Source organism: Entelurus aequoreus, linkage group LG04 (genome assembly GCF_033978785.1).
Source record: "Entelurus aequoreus isolate RoL-2023_Sb linkage group LG04, RoL_Eaeq_v1.1, whole genome shotgun sequence".
Taxonomy (NCBI): domain Eukaryota; kingdom Metazoa; phylum Chordata; class Actinopteri; order Syngnathiformes; family Syngnathidae; genus Entelurus; species Entelurus aequoreus.
Window position 1 is genome coordinate 33,418,626 of NC_084734.1, and position 19,807 is coordinate 33,438,432.

At 39.5% G+C, this 19,807-nt stretch overlaps 1 protein-coding gene across 4 annotated transcripts in view; it reads left to right on the top strand.

Annotated features, from left to right (window-relative positions):
• The window catches only part of LOC133648489 (adenylate kinase 9-like), a 46,504-nt gene that overhangs the window by 16,761 nt on the left and 9,936 nt on the right, over positions 1-19,807 (top strand). For all 4 annotated transcript variants that reach the window (XM_062044647.1, XM_062044648.1, XM_062044650.1 and 1 more), the window contains exons 19-26: positions 854-1,099; positions 3,870-4,000; positions 5,211-5,430; positions 16,507-16,578; positions 16,674-16,883; positions 18,817-19,035; positions 19,106-19,322; positions 19,398-19,599. In XM_062044647.1, the coding sequence (XP_061900631.1) occupies positions 854-1,099; positions 3,870-4,000; positions 5,211-5,430; positions 16,507-16,578; positions 16,674-16,883; positions 18,817-19,035; positions 19,106-19,322; positions 19,398-19,599 (1,517 nt within the window). The remainder of the gene's footprint in view (positions 1-853; positions 1,100-3,869; positions 4,001-5,210; positions 5,431-16,506; positions 16,579-16,673; positions 16,884-18,816; positions 19,036-19,105; positions 19,323-19,397; positions 19,600-19,807) is intronic.

Genomic DNA, 19,807 nt, shown 5'->3' on the forward strand with positions numbered 1-19,807 from the left:
GTGTTGTGGTTATGGCGGTCATTTACGTTAAGGAAGTAGTTTGACATGTACTTCGGTATCAGGGAGGTGTAGCGGATTTTATAGACTAGGCTCAGTGCAAGCTGTTTTACTCTGTCCTAATAATTATTAGTCTAATAATTATTTGTTGAATGAGTTATCCGGCTTAATGTAGACAGGGTCTTAGTTGTAGTTTTCATTGTCAAATTTAGAAGTGTGGAAATCGCCATGTAAAGTTTTTAATGCTAATAGCAAGGCCAATGTATATTAGCATCAAGCTCCTACATTTTTGGAAAAGTGGAGCCTTACTTTACTTACGTAGCAGCATTTTTTAAGTCAATTACTTTGTTGGCATTGATAATTGCAACATTACCTAGAGGTAGTTTGGCTGAGGCCGCTCTCAGTGCTGCTGGAGTAATCGCCAACTACCGAAGTGCAAAGTATCATGCTGTACTGTAAGATGGCATCGATGTTTATGTGAATTGGGGCCCGGTAGGACCGGATGGATTTCGGTACGGAATTCGGTACCCCAAGCATGATAAGATAAATGTGCAGTAAATGGGGTGCCTCCATGATAAAGCTGCATAGTACAAACAAAAACCTAAATTAAATAGGGCGTTGTGCGCCACTTTTGCATACATGAGGCCCCAGATGTTTCCGGCGGATCTTACGGGGTTCACTGTGGCATTTGCTATGCTAACTAATGGTGGGATACTTGTAACTGAAATTTCTGCATGGAACTTCAAGTGTAACAATTAGCTGAGGGACAGCTCTTATAGCAAAACACTCTTAAGTCAGGGTATTCTTAGACTGAGGTACCACTTTATATCTGAAACTTTTCTCTATTTCCTTTTAGCCCCCTGCCCTACGGATCTTTTTGCTCGGTTGCAGAGGGTCGGGCAAGACCACTCAAGGTGAGTGGCTTGCCAAAAAACTGGGCCTCTTTCATGTCCAGTTCAGGGAGCAGCTTCAAATGCTCCTTGTGGCAAAGACGAAGGAGCGGGCTGTTAACGCAGACGAGTCGACAGAGGAGCACCTCGATGCCTTGAAGGCTACCATCAAAGAAGCTCTTGGGGAGGAGGATGTTGAGACCACCAACGAGGTTAGTTTGCTTCTTATCATACAGGACTGTCAGATGATTTTTTTTTAAACAAAGTAATCACACTCTTGAATTTTAATGATGATTAATCACAAGTGCTTCACACCTGCTTGCATAGGTAATATTTGCTTAAGAAAAGACCCCAGTAATTGGTCACGTCTAATTTTATTCTCAGAATGTCGTACAGGAACGTTTTTTTTTTAATGTTTTACTGAACTGGTGACAAAACTTGGTGACTGTATAGTAAAAAATTAAGTGCACATTTTGAAAGTCTTTGCAATATAATAGTAAACAAGGTAAGGATGTACACTAAGAGAATATAATGAACACACCCATAAACAAGTTAACATAGTGCTCCATTTACATCTGCACTTACTCTTCCTTTAACCAGGTGCTTAAACAAACATGCTTATTTTACATTTTCAGATGACAGTGCTGATCTCTTTTTTGTACAAAGCTAGTTGTGATTATTTCCTGAGGTGCAATGGTCTCCAGTAAGCAAAATAAATTCAGCATCAGCCAGTAGTTGCAACTTGCTGCCCTTGTTTGTGCAGTACAGTTCGTTTATCCGTGTTATAATTGTGCCACTCCAAGGTAGTTTGTATGACGGATCACCTGTGGTGATATGCATGACTGTGACAGAGTGGATGAGCTCGGCACTCATCTCAACAGGCCTAATTTACATGATTATGTAATTGTCTTGCTGGCATTTTTAGCAGTTCTTGTTTCATTTTATTTCAGTTAAATGTATTAAGTTATCTGTTGCAATATACTTACATGCTGTGGCAGCTCACCTACAGAAATGTTTGGGACGGAGCCACCAGATATTTCCTGGTTGTTCTCAGGTAAAATAATATTTAATAACACCAGTAGTCAAATACTAAACAAACACTCTCGTGCAGGGATGTGCACGTAAAAAAAGGACACTAGTGCAGTTAGTAGCGCACAAAAAGACTATACAGAAACTCAAAACAAGACTATACTTATATTGAGGCGTGAAAAGAAAGAACAGCGTGCCACAGCCGTCATCAATTTTCGAGCGCTATTTAAAACACAAAGCTGTCTTAAATAGGCTGATGATTGTTAACTCAACTCATTTGGACCTAACAGCACTATGAGGCAGGAGTCAAGTTGCTTCAGGAGGAAAAAATAAAACAGGAAAAAAAAAAAAAAAAAAAGAGCGCTAGACCGGAAAGAAATCATCAAACACAGGAAAATGCCCACACATTTAAAATAAGGCACGGTTTTCTTCCTCTTCTTCATTGTATGGCAGGTCGTTATAGGTGCATACCCCCACCTGCTGTACTGGATTGAGTGTGTATCCTCATGGAGAGTACTTAGGGTACGGACTATATTGGTACAACCATATCAAATATGTATTTACACAAACCAGAACTACAAATAAAAATTAAAAAAACAAAACAAAAAACTACACTTTTAGTAATAAACCTGTGGTTTTGAAGAGGAACTGCCTATCGTTCACAATCATTATGAAAGACATGACGGCAGGGATTTTTTTTAATGCTTTCTAAATATTAAATAAAAGTAAATAAAAGTGTGCTTACTGCAGAACCAATGGGAGCTACCTTTTTCCGTCCATACAATCCGATAAATAACCATTCAATAAGCGCCAACAATACTCAATTTACATTTCGTGACTTGAATATTAACCAAGTATTAGTGATATTGTTATTATAAGCACTAACGCAGACAAACTATTTATAGTGGCGCCATCATCACAAGTTTGTGTGCCTATGTTTTCATTACATCATCAAGTGGTCTGCTGCTTCCTCGCTTCCTTGCTCCCTGTAAGTTTATTTTAGATCATAAATCATGCCTCTCACCTGAAAAGTACATGGCTGAGAATATAATCCGACAAATTGTGACACTCTGACAGCCGTTTCAGACCTGAAACTGGCGAGAACACCACAAAAAGCATCACACACCCCCCGCCCCCCCATCCTTCCCCCACCCCACCTCTTTTTTTTGCGAGGATTATGAGACATTTTCATCTAAATGGGAAAATATGAACATCCTAGCGGTCGGCATTGTAATACCAGCAGACCTTGTACAGTAAGTGATGTTTTATCATGTTTGTTGGCTCTCATAAAGTCTGCAGTGAGTAATAGTCAGTGATAAAGGAAAAAAAAGCAAACGTTGTTGGTTGTCCTCTGCTTGTTGTTGTCATTGTAGCATCCTCAAGTACATGTTTTGTTTTAAGATGGTACTATAAAAATGGGACCCATTACCTCCCTGCTTGGCACTCAGCATCAAGGGTTGGAGTTGGGGGTTAAATCACCAAAATGATTCCCGGGCGCAGCGCCGCTGCTGCCCACTGCTCCCCAAGGGGATGGGTCAAATGCAGAGGACAAATTTCACCACATCTAGTGTGTGTGTGACAATCATTGGTACTTTAATCTTAATCTTTAATCTTTTTTATTTGATGTGCGCTGATGATAAGCAAGTTTGTTGATGCAAAATCCAATAGTTTACCTTAGTTGTATCTAAAGTTACGTCGGACTGGGTTTTGAAGCGGAATTGGCCGCAGAGCACACCGCTCTGACTCTCATTCCTAATCTTCGCACTGGCATGTGGCCTGATCACTGACCGTGTAACAATGGTTAATGTAACGGGTTAAGATGCAGTCAAAACAAAAAGTGTGATTAATCTTCATTAATTTTTTATTTACGCAAAAATTTTTTCTTATCGATCACATGCATTACCGCGTTAATGTTGACAGTCCTAATATAAACTGATTGCCTCCTTGTTTTAGTCGTTTTTGCAGGATGGGGAACTGGCTGAGGAGGAAATCAGTATCAAAGCCTATTTGGTGGATGGCATTCCATTGAGTCAACATGTACTAGAAAAGGTCCTTAATCCATATTGGAAAACGGAGCCTTTCATGTAACTACATAGAAAACACACAAATTCTCTAAGTCAGGGGTCTCCAACCCATGCTCGCTGGTAGCTCCCCTTGCCTTTCCGAATGGTAGACATTGTGGTAGTGTTCACATACCCTTTCCAGAGGCTTTTATTATGCTCAGCCATCTAACACAGCTGCTATAAGTTGGCCGAACAATCAAATATTTTGAACGGCTCTTTTATATAAACAATTAAATATTAATTCGGACAATGGTACTGTAGAAGAAAGTAATTGGGAATTGGTTGTCAAGGTTCACTTAATGTATATCCGTTCAAAAAGTCGTTCATTTGTGGGGGGCACTGTTTTGCGTACAAATTGCATGTAAAATCTCGATTTATAAATGACAGTGCACTTCATATTGAATTTTAATGAAAACAATTTCTTGGCTGCTTCCTGCTCCGTCGCTGACAAGAATATAGTCGTAAAATTGCCCCCCTGACAGTCACACTGGCTCCTATGGCGCATAGTGCTTGTCTTGTAAGGCAGAGATACTGGATTAAAATCCTGATTAAAGTTGATTTTGGAAGGTTTATAAAAGTGTGTTTTAATGTTATTAAACTTTTTTTTTGTACAAAACACTAGTCAAATTAAAATCAAGTTTGATTTTAAAAGAAAGTATAAAAATCGTTTCACATTATTGGGGACTTATTATGCAAAACCAACTTTTCTTACCTGTTGGTACCTGTTTTTGTGTATTTAGGATCCGCATAAGTCCCGAAAATGTGTAGCATATAGTTCTACCATATTTCTGTCAGTAGATTCGCTATGGAAGGGCTAAAAACTAAAACATGATGCTGTACAGTGGAGCCACTTAATTAAGACCCTCCACAAAACGACGCACCCTGAAGAGACAGACGGAAAGCAGCTTGAAAACAGTCTGTAAAAAAAATTAATAATTTATGCGAATTTTAACCAAAGAACCACCATTACATGTTATGTAGACTACAAGGAAGAGTTCTAAATGTAGAAAAAAATTGTAACGGGGAAAAGGAGGCCTCTAAATAAAATTCTGCTTAGGACCCCAATTTAGCCTGGAGCAGCCATGGCTATGAAAATAAATGTTTCCAAAAGATGTAGCTCTCGGCCATTTTCATTTTCTAAAAGTAGCTCTCACAAGAAAAAAGGTTGGAGACCCCTGCTTTAAGTTATAGTTTAGGGTGTTGGCAATAATCAAGTTGTGTTTTTTTACAGGTCTACAGGTTTTATTCTCGAGGGTTTCCCTCTTAACACTGAGGAAGTGCACCACGTGTTGCAGTATCAGCTTTTCCCCGATGTTGTGGTCACCTTGACGGCGGAGGTGTCTGACATTCAGACGCGTCTGCTGCCAAAATTTTGGCAGAGGTGGAAGGAGCACTGCGATCGGCGAGAAGCTTTGCTCGACGTCCTACGTGAAATGAACCGCAAGACTCGAGTAAGTCAGCAACAACAATGCCAGAAAATATATTTAAGGGGACGGCGTGGCGCGGTTGGGAGAGTGGCCGTGCCAGCAACCTGATGGTTGCTGGTTCGATCCCCACCTTCTACCAACCTCGTCATGTCCGTTGTGTCCTTGAGAAAGACACTTCACCCTTGCTCCTGATGGGTCGTGGTTAGGGCCTTGCATGGCAGCTCCCGCCATCAGAGTGTGAATGTGTGTATGAATGGGTGAATGTGGAAATAGTGTCAAAGCGCTTTGAGTACCTTGAAGGTAGAAAAGCGCTATACAAGTATAACCCATTTACCATTTCTGTCCTCACAAAAAGTTGTTACAGGCAATGTGATTTTCTGCTATACAGCTAGCTAAACATGAAAATCTTCCATCATTGCATCCTTAAAGGAACATGTTGTCGGGACTGGCAGGATGTAAGTCAAGAAATACCCTTTACTTTGTAAAACTGAAAATGGGCACTAATAAAAACAGTGAGTACTAAAGACTAAATAACATTCCATCGATAGTCAGTTTACAGCAAACTAGTCATTATCACAACCCCAAAATGCATGTTAATTTTACTTTGAACAGAAGAAGCTCCCTGGGCCCCACTCGTTATTATCAACAGTGTTGGGACTAACGCGTTACAAAGTAACGCGTTACTGTAACGCCGTTAGTTTCGGCGGTAACTAGTAATCTAACGCGTTTTTTTTATATTCAGTAACTCAGTTACCGTTACTACATGATGCGTTACTGCGTTATTTTACGTTATTTTTTATGTAGTATCGGCTAGAAACAGAAGATCTGAGTGTGTTTTATTACAGCGCTGGAGTGACATGCTTCTGAATCTTCCTCTGCTCCCTGTGTGTGTCTGGGTGTGGGAAGGGGAGGGGAGGGGGATGCGCAATACAACGTAAACCGTTGGCCAACCAAAAAGTAACCACAGAACACTATACGACTATACGGTATACGTGTATAGTGTTCTGTGGTTACTTTTTGGTTGGCCAAGCGGACGTGACGACAGGCTGTCCTCACTCAGGTCTGCACGGACCTGGAGGGGGCGTGCCTTAAGTCCGGCTGGAAATCAAGAGAAATTCGGGAGAATGGTTGTCCCGGGGAGAGGCACTGAAATTCGGGAGGGTTGGCAAATATGAGATATTCTCACTTCTTTTCTTTTGTCGAGCACAAAGAAAATAACATTTTAGTTAAATGTAAGTTGTGTCTTGGATCAAAGATCCCGTCTATTGCCCAAAACAACAACTCAAATCTGCCTGGTTAGGCTTTGTGTATGTCACATGTGCCTTCCTAGGTGAAGCCAGGTTTACAGCTATGTTGTTGATTGATTGATTGATTGAAACTTTTATTAGTAGATTGCACAGTACAGTACATATTCCGTACAATTGACCACTAAATGGTAACACCCCAATAAGTTTTTCAACTTGTTTAAGTCGGGGTCCACTTAAATTGATTCATGATACAGATATATACTATCAAATATATGCTATCATCATAATACAGTCATCACACAAGATAATCATCAGAGTATATACATTGAATTATTTACATTATTTACAATCCGGGGTGTGGGATATGGAGGGGGGGGGGGTTGGGTTTAGTTGGTATCAACACTTCAGTCATCAACAATCAGCATCAACAATTGCATCATCAGAGAAATGGACATTGGAACAGTGTAGGACTGACTTGGTAGGACATGTACAGCAAGTAGTGGACATAGAGAGAGAGATCAGAAAGTATAAGAAAAAGTGTCTACATTTGATTATTTACAATCCGAAGAGGTATTATGTGGAAGGGAGGGTGTTAGTTTAGGGTTGTAGTTGACTGAAGGTGTTCTTTTAGTGTGGTTTTGAAGGAGGATAGAGATGCCCTTTATTTTACACCTGTTGGGAGTGCATTCCATATTGATGTGGCATAGACAGAGAAGGAGTTAAGACCTTTGTTAGTTCGGAATCTGGGTTTAACGTGGTTAGTGTTAGTGTTAGTGTTAGTGTTAGTGTTAGTGTTAGTGTTAGTGTTATTATGCTGTTTGTTACTTATGTATGTTATGTTGCAGCTATTTAAAATAGTTTTGTCAATTTGTTCTGGCCTGAAATAGATTGGCCCTTTGAAACATATCTTTGTCTTTGTGTGTTGTGTGTAGACCACATTGCTTAGCAGAGTTCAGTGATGCAAATGCATGTCAAGTTGATCAACGCATTGTATTATTCTCCAGTGCAATAACAGTATTTAAATGAAGGCTAAAAGGGCATTAATGGGAGCTTAAAAAAAAAAAGTAGAAGAAGTAACTAAATAGTTACTTTTCACAGTAACGCATTACTTTTTGGTGTAAGTAACTGAGTTAGTAACTGAGTTACTTTTGAAATAAAGTAACTAGTAACTGTAACTAGTTACTGGTTTTCAGTAATTAACCCAACACTGATTATCAATGCTATTACCGTACCTTACTTCCTGCTGATGCCTGCTATTTGAAACCACCACCACATTGCACCACATACACACAGAAAAACACTCCATTGATTCCGATCAAACAATCATCATGGTCAGGTAACTCTCGGGTACAACCTCAACCAGTGTTGATGCTTCATTATTACAGTGGGGGTAGGAGAGGCAGAGCCCCACCAGATCTGGCATATGGGGCTCTTGAAAAAAAACTATCAGCTACTGGGTGTAATAAATTTAAATACAATGTTATATTATATTATATTATATATTATTTTGGCAAGGAAAACTACAGTGGTTTAAAAAGAAGAAAAAACATTATACTTGTTTATTGATTAAAATAAAATAACAATGATCAGCTCTTGGCTTAAAAGGGCTCTTACCTCTTCGGCAAAACTAAGTGAGAATCTTTTGACTACATAAAAAGGCATTGATGATACTTCTTGATAATGATATATTTTTAGTATCCAAATTGGCAAGGAGGACAATCACTTGAGGCTACAGCTATTACGCAATATTTAGTACATGTCAAAATGTTCTAGACACACTTTTCTTATTTAGATCGTGTCCAAAACTTGACTGGTATTCTATAATATAGAAAGAAACCCCAGCTATGATACTTAATGAATGATATTTACTAAAACAAAGATTGAGACTCTTCATAGAACAAGTAGCGGAGCAACAAGGGTTAGATCATGAATAAGGTATATATTGTACATGTGTTGTTATGTAATGAAACTAGAGCTGTCAAAGTTAACACAATACTTACGCGTTAACTATAAAAAAAAATATAACAAAAAATTGTATGTTCTGTACAGCCACTCAGGCTAGTTATTGTGTTGATATGCATACCCATTTTGGCTGTACATATGTGCTTTAAGAAAAGAGAACTATGGGATATTTCTCCTGTTGCCATGTATTGTATGTATTTGACTTTTTTAAATGGATACTGTACATTAAGGGTTTGGCGCAGCCGGACCGGAGCAGGAGGGGATAAAAAGAAGGAAATAAAGATGGAGGGGGAAATTGTGGGGACAAGAGGGGGATAAGACAGAGAGAGACAACAACAACCACAAAATAACTACATCAGCAAATACGATATACATATGATACCAAAAATGATGAAGACAAACCACTTGATAAAGTAGATAGTAATAGCACAGAAATGACAATTAAAATTACACCACAAATTGCGCAACAAAAATACCAATAGAAATAACACTATTAATAATGTATAATAGAGGGCAGCGCGGGGGAAAAGGGGTTAGTGCATGTGCATCACAATACGAAGGTCCTGGGTTCGATCCCCGGGAATAGAGGGTAGCACGGGGATACAGGGGTTAGTGCATGTGCCTCACAATACGAAGGTCCTGGGTTCGATCCCCGGGCTCAGGGTCTTACTGTGTGGAGTTTGCATGTTCTACCTGGGTACTCCGGCTTCCTCCCACCTCCAAAGACATGCACCTGGGGATAGGTTGATTGGCAACACTAGATTGGCCCTAGTGTGCTCATGTTGTCTGTCTGGCCCTGCAACGAGGTGGATATTTGTCCAGGGTGTACCCCACCTTACGGGCTCCAGCACCCCCGCGACCTCGAGAGGGACAAGCGGTAGTGAATGGATGGATAATGTATAATAATAATAATTATCTCTATTATCAACAGTGATCCTGTTCTGTCTCCCTGTAATGTTTGTCTGCTCTTGAATGGGATTGTGCTGAAAATGTTAATTTCCCCTCGGGGATTAATAAAGTATTTCTGATTCTGATTGCTTCAAATGCAACAATAATGTAATCTAATGAATACTTGAATTACAAAAGAACACAAATAAAGCGGGAACAGAGAAAGAGGAGCGCGGTGCAACCTTAATAAATATTTGATGAGGCGTGATTGTAAGCATGAGTGTGTGTATGTATACAGCATGTGCATGTGTATGTACAGTATGTATGTTTGTACAGTCAATGTGCGTGTGTGTATGTTTGTTTGTAAGTACAGTATATTTGTGGATGGTTGTGTGCCATGTCCTCGGCAACGCGGCATAGTGGGCCCGGTCTCGGGGGTCCTGTCGCTGGCCGGCCTGCCTTTGGTCCCTTGTTTCTGGGCACCGCACCTGCTGTTTTGGGTTGGGTTTTCTGGGTGACTGTACATAGTTCTGCACATACATAAGTACATACGCATATACATACACTCACACAATACATACAGTACATCCACACACACTTTTACTGTACAAACATACATACATACATACTGTGTATACACGTGCACATATACACAAACATAAATTCATGCATACAATAACGTTTCATCAACCATATATTCACGTTGTGTCGTCTTGAGTAGAAACATGGCACACTGCTAAAGCGTAACCTATCTTTACCAAAATCAATGTAAAAGGTTAATATATTCCGCTCCTCCTTGTCCCCCTTCACCTTTATCTACTTTATTTTGTAATTAAAGTATTCATTACATTCATGTATAGTTGAATTTGAAGCGATTCCAATGTTGATAATAGAAGTAATTATTCATTATCAATAGGCAAGGCCAGTTTATTTATTGGGCACAATTCGTACACAAGGCAATTAAAAAAGATTTACAGAAAATTTAAATATGGCAAACAAATATACCAATTTATAATTCAAATTCAAATCAGAAAGCACACTAATCATCATAAAGAAAATCATAGTTAATTAAAATCAATCAAATACTGTAGATAAAATACTTTCAGTTGTCATAAGACACGATTGAATACAAGTGTTTTCAGACTAGATTTGAATATTGCCAACCTTGAGGCCCGTCTCACATTTTCAGGAAGACTATTCCAAATTTTAGGAGCATAAAATTGAATCGCAGTTTCACCATGTTTGGTACTGACTCTAGACCGCAGCAGGAGACCACCACCTGAGGTTCTCAGAGCTCGATGGGGTTCAAATGGCTCTAATAGTGTTATTTCTATTGGTATTTTTGTTGCTCCATTTGAAGTGCAATAATGTTCATTGACATTTCTGTGTCATTATTATCTATTTTATTAACTGGTCTTTGTTATAATTTTTGGTATCATATTTGTAAATATTGTATATGCTGATGTTTTTTTTGTTGTTTTTTGTTGTCTCTCTGTCTTATCCCCCTGTCTTCTTTTTTTCTTCTTCTTTCTATCCCCTCCTGAGCCAAACACTAAATATATCCATTTAATATAGTCAAATACAAATCGTCAAGGGTGTGTCGTGTGAGACGGTGAAAGTTGTTGGGATTTTAGATGCAGACAAACAAGGAGGCAACGTGCAGGTGAAAAGACGTTTTTGATACAGAAATAAACAAAAAGTAAGAGTTACAGCATAAGGGAAGGTAGGCGGGGCAAAAACTAAACTGGATAGACTACAGAGAAAACAAAATGGACTGCTGGAACACAGAAAAAATAAACACTGACTATGAGTTTGGAGCAGGCACCGTCCAGAAAGTAAGTCTGTACTTGACATAACCATGGAAATTTCCCGACAAATAATAGTGGCTCAGACTCAACTTAAATAGTCTTAATTACCAACAGAAAGCAGGTGTGTGTACCAGTGCTCAGAGAAAGATGCAAAGCTGTTATGGAAAAACACCAACACCACAGGAATTACCACCAAAATAAAATTGCAAGACAGGAATTAAACTACTAAATACCAGAGAAAACTCAAACTAAAAATAGGGCACAGTCTGGCGTAACAGGCTGTGACAGAATGCCCCCCGGCACCCCTAAAAAACGGATTCCAGACGTTCGAGAAAAGTCACGGGAGGGTGGAGGGAGGACAAGGCGGTGGGTCGACTAGCCCTGTGTCCTCTTAGCCAGCGGGGAAGAGTCAGATGGCGGAGCTAGACCGTTTAGTATTTTATACCTAAGTAGTAAAACACAGGAAGCCAGTGCAGGTGAGCCAGTATTGGCGTAATATGATCAAAGTTCTTGTTCTTGTCAAAAGTCTAGCAGCCCCATTTTGTACCAACTGTAATCTTTTAATGCTAGACAGAGGGAGACCCGAAATTAATTCGTTACAGTAATCGAGACGAGACGTAACGAACGCATGAATAATGATCCCAGCGTCGCTGGTGGACAAAATGGGAAGGAATTTTAGCGATATTACGGAGATGAAAGAAGGCTGTTTTACTAACACTCTTAATGTGTGACTCAAGTGAGAGAGTTGGGTCGAAGATAATACAGAGATTCCTTACCGAGTCCCTTTGTGTAACTGTTTGGTTGTCAAATGTTAAGGTGGTATTATTAAATAGGTTTCGGTGTTTAGCAGGACCGATAATCAGCATTTCCGTTTTCTTAGCGTTAAGATGCAAAAAAATGCTGGACGTCCATTGTTTAATTTCATTTAGACACGCCTCCAGGTGACTACAATCCGGCGTGTTGGTCAGCTTTAGGGGCATGTAGAGTTGGGTGTCATCAGCATAACAGTGAAAGCTAACATCGTATTTGCGTATGATGTCACTTAGCGGCAGCATGTAGATGCTGAAGAGTGCAGGGCCAAGAACCGAACCCTGTGGAACTCCGCACGTTACCTTAACATACCCCGAGGTCACATTGTTATGGGAGACACACTGCATCCTGTCAGTAAGATAAGAGTTAAACCAAGACAAGGCTAAGTCTGACATACCAATACGTGTTTTGATACGTTCTAATAAAATGTTATGATCGACAGTATCGAAAGCAGCACTAAGCTCAAGTAGCAGCAACATAGATGACGCATCAGCATCCATATTTAGCAATAGGTCATTAGTCACTTTTGCGAGGGCTGTCTCCATAGAGTGTTTTGCCCTGAATCCAGACTGAAAGGGTTCACAGAGATTGTTAGATGCTAAAGTTTCATTTAGTTGCTGTGCAACAATTTTTTCGAGGATCTTTGAGATAAAAGGAAGGTGAGACACCGACCGGTAGTTTACCATGAGGTCAGGATGGAGGTTAGGGCTTTTGAGCAGAGGATGAATAACCGTTTTCTTTTAATGCTACGAGAACAGTGCCAGAGGAAAGTGATAAGTTATTAATACTTAGCACAGATGGTCCTAATATTACAAACAGCTCCTTGATAAGTTTCCCAGGAAGTGGGTCAAGTAAACATGTTGTTTAGCCCACATCATTTGGGAATGGTGCCATTACCAAAGGCAATAGGCCAGAAAGAGTCATAGTTTTTGACAGCATTAATGTTGCGGCTGCTAAAGCAGTGGTTATTGGCCTGTTGCCAATTAATCAGAACTTCAAATTTTATAAGGTAATGATCAGACATTACTTTAGTTTACGAACATACCATAACTTTGGAGGTGGTGACACCCCAGACAAGGACTAGATCTATTGTATTTCCGTTGCAATGTGTAGGTTAATGTATTATTTGTGTAAAACCACAGCTATGGATTATAGTCTGGAGCGCCACACACGGAGGGTTTGACAGGGTATTCATATGTATATTAAAATCCTCCATTATAATTATGCGTGCGTCACTAGATCAGCGACAAACTCTGAAAATTCACTGATAAAGTCAGAATAAGGCCCAGAGGGGCGATAGATAACAACCAGATAGAGAGGTAGCGGTTTGACAGACCTTATAGTAAGCACATCAAATGGTTTATATTTATTACTTAGGTTAGGGGTAAGGTTAAGGTTTTCATTGGATATTAGTGCGCCCCCTCCACCCCTTTTAAGGGGACGGGCAATATGTGCACTCCTATTGTTAGGAGGAGGTGCCTCATGAAGCGGGAAAAATTCATCTGGCTTTAGCCAGGTTTCGCTGAGACCAATGATGTTAAAATTGTTGTCTCTAATGACCTCATTAACTAATAACGTTTTGTTATTAGTTAATGATATTTTTAAGAAGCCCATATCATAGATAGTGGGCTGTTTTGAGGAATTTTTGTTAATGGTATCCGTAGTACTGACGATCGTCAGCAGACTTTCATGTAGTCATGTAGTCTGCCTTACGATGAGTGTGGAGCAGACGGCGTCCACAAAGTACCTTTTATACTTGACAACACCATAGAAATAATATGAATAGTGAATAATGTGCCGACAATGAATGATGGCTCAGACTGAACTTAAATAGTCCTAATTACCAGTGATGGGCATTAACAAACTACATGTAGCTAAGCTACATATCTTAACTAAATTTTCCAGTAGCTTGGCGGTAGCTTAGCTACTTTTTTAACAATTAGCTTTTCCTGTAGCTTAGCTACTTTTAGACCTATGTATCTTATATCAAAGCTACAAGCTGATTAATAAAAAATAAAAATACATGAAAATGGAAGAGGGATTCTCTCCCGCAGATTAGATATTTCCTTTAGTGATGAAGATGACGTGCAGGAAACCCACAATAAAGTGTGTCCATATCCATATTTAGACAAATCTTTGCCGTTAGAGAAAAAAATGCCCCAAACTTTAGTTTTTAGTTGTCTACTGTGAATACCAAAATATAACTGCTCTCTCATTTAAGTCGTGGAACAGAAATTTAGCAATACACATTAAGGTGAGTTGAGTTTTTTACTGCACGTAACACAAGTCATTGTTTTTTTTTTGTCAAGATATAGATAGATGATGTTTGTTTTTTTACTGTAGGTAGAGAAAACGAATAACATTATAGGGGTGGGCCAAAGAAAAGGCAAACTAAATAAATAGATACATACAGTGATGTGCGGGGAGCCCTAGAGGTAGATGTAGAGCGTCCCTGCATGGCTAAATGACAGATCGTTAACAGTAATGGACCCTTATTGGGGCCATTTGTACTCTCTCAGTTACATTAACATTGATATTATACATGTGGGCCCATAGATATAAATGCCGTTAAATGTAACTTTGATGTAGCAAGTTACTTTTGCTGTGTAGCTTGTAGTGTAACTTGCTAAAATTCTCTGGGGAGAGCTTCCCCTGTAGTTTAGCCACATTTAATCGAGAGTAACTTGTAGCTCAGCCTACTACATTTTCCGAGTAGCTTGCCCATCACTGCTAGTTACTAATAGAAAGCAGGTGCGTGTATCAGTGCTCAGCAAAAATGTAAAGGTGTTATGGAAAAACACCAACACCACAGGAAGTACCACCAAAATAAAAGCGCAGGACAGGAACTAAAGCACTAAACACCAGAGAAAACTTTAACTAAATATAGGGCACAGCCTAGTTTAACAGGCTATGACACAAATAAGGCAACAAAAGAAGTATCCCACACTTCTATTTTGTAAAGTATATATGTACAGCAGATATGGGCATCTACAGTGACAAAATGATTTGCCTTAGTGGCTGGACAGGACATGTTTAAAAAAATAAATAAAAGTACAGTACAGTACCTTAGTAGGCCAAAGTATTCATTAAAAGCAAGGCAGTTTTATTTACACACATTTTGAACAGTAACACTGTTTTTGACTGTAGTAAAATAAAACAAGTACTTTAATCAAGTAATTATTACACTAGATAGAACCCACGTACCACTGGTGGTACACATACCACAGTTTAATAATAAATAGTTGATAACATAACACATAGATTGTTACTGTAACTACCGTATTTTTCGGAGTATAAGTCACACCTGCCGAAAATGCATAATAAAGAAGGAAAAAAACATATATAAATCGCACTGGAGCCCGGCCAAACTATGAAAAAAACTGCGACTTATAGTCCGAAAAATACGGTACTTCAATAAAATGGGATGCAAGCTCAGCAAAAATGAAAGACAGTAGGCAAAAAGTCGAGAGGGACTTTTTTATCTTGTCTGTCATCAATACATGTCAAGACACCTCTTCTCGAAAAAATCAATGACTTCCAGCTTCAAAACAAAAACGCTACGTGTCACATCCGGTCAAACTGCACTAACGGAAATGTAAATTTGCCTTACTTTACGATCATGCTTATCAAATATGTTTTGCAATGCAATCTGTGATATTTCTACCTAAATAAATGTTGGTTTATCAGTTGAGGAATATAGGAGCGGAAATTTCCTGACAGGCTAAAATATAGTGTATACTCTTTCATAACCTATTCTGGTTGATAGTCCTCAATTACAGAATGTTTAGCAGGCTGAATATTACACTTTCTTAATAAATAGAGAAGGGTAAGACATGGTCATGCAGCGATATGAATACCATTAACTTGTACAACATGTAATGTACAGGATTTATTCAAGAAGAAATATCACATTTTAGATTACCAATATCTTTGACCATCAAACAAACCATGATTGCAACAACTCGCATTTTGTGTTAATAATGCTCAAAACTGGTATCTAAACACAGAGGTGTAGCTCCTCTCCTCTGAATGCAAGTGTCCTACAGCCGGAAATAGAATTCTGTCAGGGATACACCAACTGCACGTCATTTTTGTAAATTGTCATTTGAAAAAAATGTTTTGTTTACAGTACACGTGCTAATAATGAAAACATTTAACCATCTGCTATTATCGTGATACATTTTTAGTTAACCATGATTTTATATTTTAATTGTTTGAGAGCCTTAAATCATGTTTTTCACAGGTTGTTTTGGTGCCAGATGTCAAAAATGCCTATTATTTAATACCTTGAATACCTTATGTACCCTTAAAGAAATTAACAATCAAATTTGTCCTATTGCTATTTACTGTAATGCAAAGTCGTGATCAGGCTCTCTTTGTTACAGGAAGACAACATTGAGAAGAGGAGGGCAGATCTAATGGAGGAGAAAGGCGTTTCTTCGCTAAACACAGCAAAAGTAAGGTCACACAGTAGTCTCTCTAAAATCTTTACTTCCCTTTTAGGAATACATTTTTTTGTTCCAAACTCTAAACAAACAACTTTTCGTGTCAGGCCGAAGACGAGGACGGGGACGGGGACGGGGACGGGGAAGGCTCAAACATCGAGGATGAGATCGAGGCTATCTTGGAGGAGGAGTTTCCCCTTGAAGGGGACGACGAATTCAGGGATGAAGAGGAGACCGAGGAAGCAACTGACGACAGGCTGAGCATGGAGATCGAAGAGCGCTACGTGACTGATACCAACAACATTGCTTCTGTGTTGGTAAAAAAGACAAACCCCTGGGCATTTGGTTTAATGTAAGATTAACTAGATTGTTAGTGCAGTTAAATAGGTTATGCAGTATATCCTTACAATAAAATAAAAGAGTTAGACACTTTAGTTCCAGTGTCAGACTGTTAGGAAATCCTTTATTAACCCTTACAGAAATCGATTCTGAATTGAATTGTTACCCCCAATAATCGAATCGTGTGGTGCCCAAAGATTCACAGCCCTATTGTATATACATACATATGTATATATGTACAAACCCCGTTTCCATATGAGTTGGGAAATTGTGTTAGATGTAAATATGAACGGAATACAATGATTTGCAAATCCTTTTCAACCCATATTCAATTGAATGCACTACAAAGACAAGATATTTGATGTTCAAACCCATAAACTTTATTTATTTTTTTTGCAAATAATAATTAACTTAGAATTTCATGGCTGCAACACGTGTCAAAGTAGTTGGGAAAAGGCATGTTCACCACTGTGTTACATGGCCTTTCCTTTTAACAACACTCAGTAAACGTTTGGGAACTGAGGAGACACATTTTTTAAGCTTCTCAGGTGGAATTCTTTCCCATTCTTGCTTGATGTACAGCTTAAGTTGTTCAACAGTCCGGGGGTCTCCGTTTTGGTATTTTAGGCTTCATAATGCGCCACACATTTTCAATGGGAGATAGGTCTGGACTACAGGCAGGCCAGTCTAGCACCCACACTCTTTTACTATGAAGCCACGTTGATAAGCAGGGGCGTCCATGGTAACGTTGCTTGGATGGCAACATATGTTGCTCCAAAACCTGTATGTACCTTTCAGCATTAATGGCGCCTTCACAGATGTGTAAGTTACCCATGCCTTGGGCACTAACACACCCCCATACCATCACAGATGCTGGCTTTTACACATTGCGCCTAAAACAATCTGGATGGTTCTTTTCCTCTTTGGTCCGGAGGACACAACGTCCACAGTTTCCAAAAACAATTTGAAATGTGGACTCGTCAGACCACAGAACACTTTTCCACTTTGTATCAGTCCATCTTAGATGAGTTCAGGCCCAGCGAAGCCGACGGCGTTTCTGGGTGTTGTTGATAAACTGTTTTCGCCTTGCATAGGAGAGTTTTAACTTGCACTTACAGATGTAGCGACCAACTGTAGTTACTGACAGTGGGTTTCTGAAGTGTTCCTGAGCCCATGTGGTGATATCCTTTACACACTGATGTCGCTTGTTGATGCAGTACAGCCTGAAGGATCGAAGGTCACGGGCTTAGCTGCTTACGTGCAGTGATTTCACCAGATTCTCTGAACCCTTTGATGATATTACGGAGCGTAGATGGTGATTTCCCTAAATTCCTTGCAATAGCTGGTTGAGATAGGTTTTTCTTAAACTGTTCAACAATTTGCTTACACATTTGTTGACAAAGTGGTGACCCTCGCCCCATCCTTGTTTGTGAATGACTGAGCGTTTCATGGAATCTACTTTTATGCCCAATCATGGCACCCACCTGTTCCCAATTTGCCTGTTCACCTGTGGGATGTTCCAAATAAGTGTTTGATGAGCATTCCTCAACTTTATCAGTATTTATTGCCACCTTTCCTAACTTCTTTGTCACATGTTGCTGGCATCAAATTCTAAAGTTAATGATTATTTGCAAAAAATAATATTTATCAGTTTGAACATCAAATATGTTGTCTTTGTAGCATATTCACTGAATATGGGTTGAAAATGATTTGCAAATCATTGTATTCCGTTTATATTTACATCCAACACAATTTCCCAACGCATATGGAAACGGGGTTTGCATATTAAAATGTTACTTCAAACATTGCCTGTAAAATTATAAAGGCTTTATGATGGTGACTGTTCACCTTACAGTACATGTACTTCAGTCTTTGAGAACATTTGCTTTTGTGTGTGTTTTCCATACCTAGGAGCTTGTGGCCGAGCTGAACATTCCGAGGATATCTATAAATGCGTCCCGTAAGACACAGATTGTTCGACGTCAACTCGTCCTGAAAGTGGAGCCTTTGTTCACCAACAGGGAGTCACTCTTCCAAAGATGCCTGGCCATTTCGTACAACTTGTCACAGCAGCTACTCCTCTACTCTTACAAGTTTCATAGTGCCTTTGGCTGCTTGGACCCCGTTAGGGTAAGACAAAATAACCTTGATTTTGAGGATTGAGAAATTTTCCGAGTAAATTAAGTCCTTTTCCACACAGCGGTATAATGAAAGAGATATCATCCAGCCTTTGCTGTGGCCTCTTGATGGCGCCTATCCCGTGCTCCTCAATCAGTATATCTACTTTTTAGAGTCTAAGAAGAACCAACAAACATTCATGCTCAACCCTTTAAAGTACCTCAGGCAGACCAAGCCCTCCCCTACGCTTCCTGTTAAAATGGCCATTATTGGACCACCAAAATCAGGGAAAACTGGCGGTGAGTTTCGAATTGCAGTTTTTCATAAACTTCCTTCTCTAGTTTTCTAATCAATTTCTCTACATGTTGATGAAGTCGCGCAGATGTTGTCTCAGAAGTACGGCTTGGACCTGCTGTCCATTGGTGGCGTCATGCGTCGGGTTCTCGACACCCAGGATCACAGCGATTTGGCCACGCAGATGAAAGAGCATCTCCACGAAGGCCTTGCTGTGCCTGATGAACTGGCCATCCAGTGCCTGGAGCTGGTGCTCATGAGCATGGTCTGCTGCACCCAAGGGTTAGGCAAACATCACCTTTTACTAAATGAACTAAACATATTTCACAGACATTAATTGCAACAATTATTCATTGTTTTTAGGTCCATTGCACAATCAAATGAGATCCGATACAACAGTTGCATGTAGAATTGTGTATTTACTGTACAATGACAACTACAATGGTGCTGAGTAGAGAACGGTTGTCCAAACTTTTTTCACATACTAAAA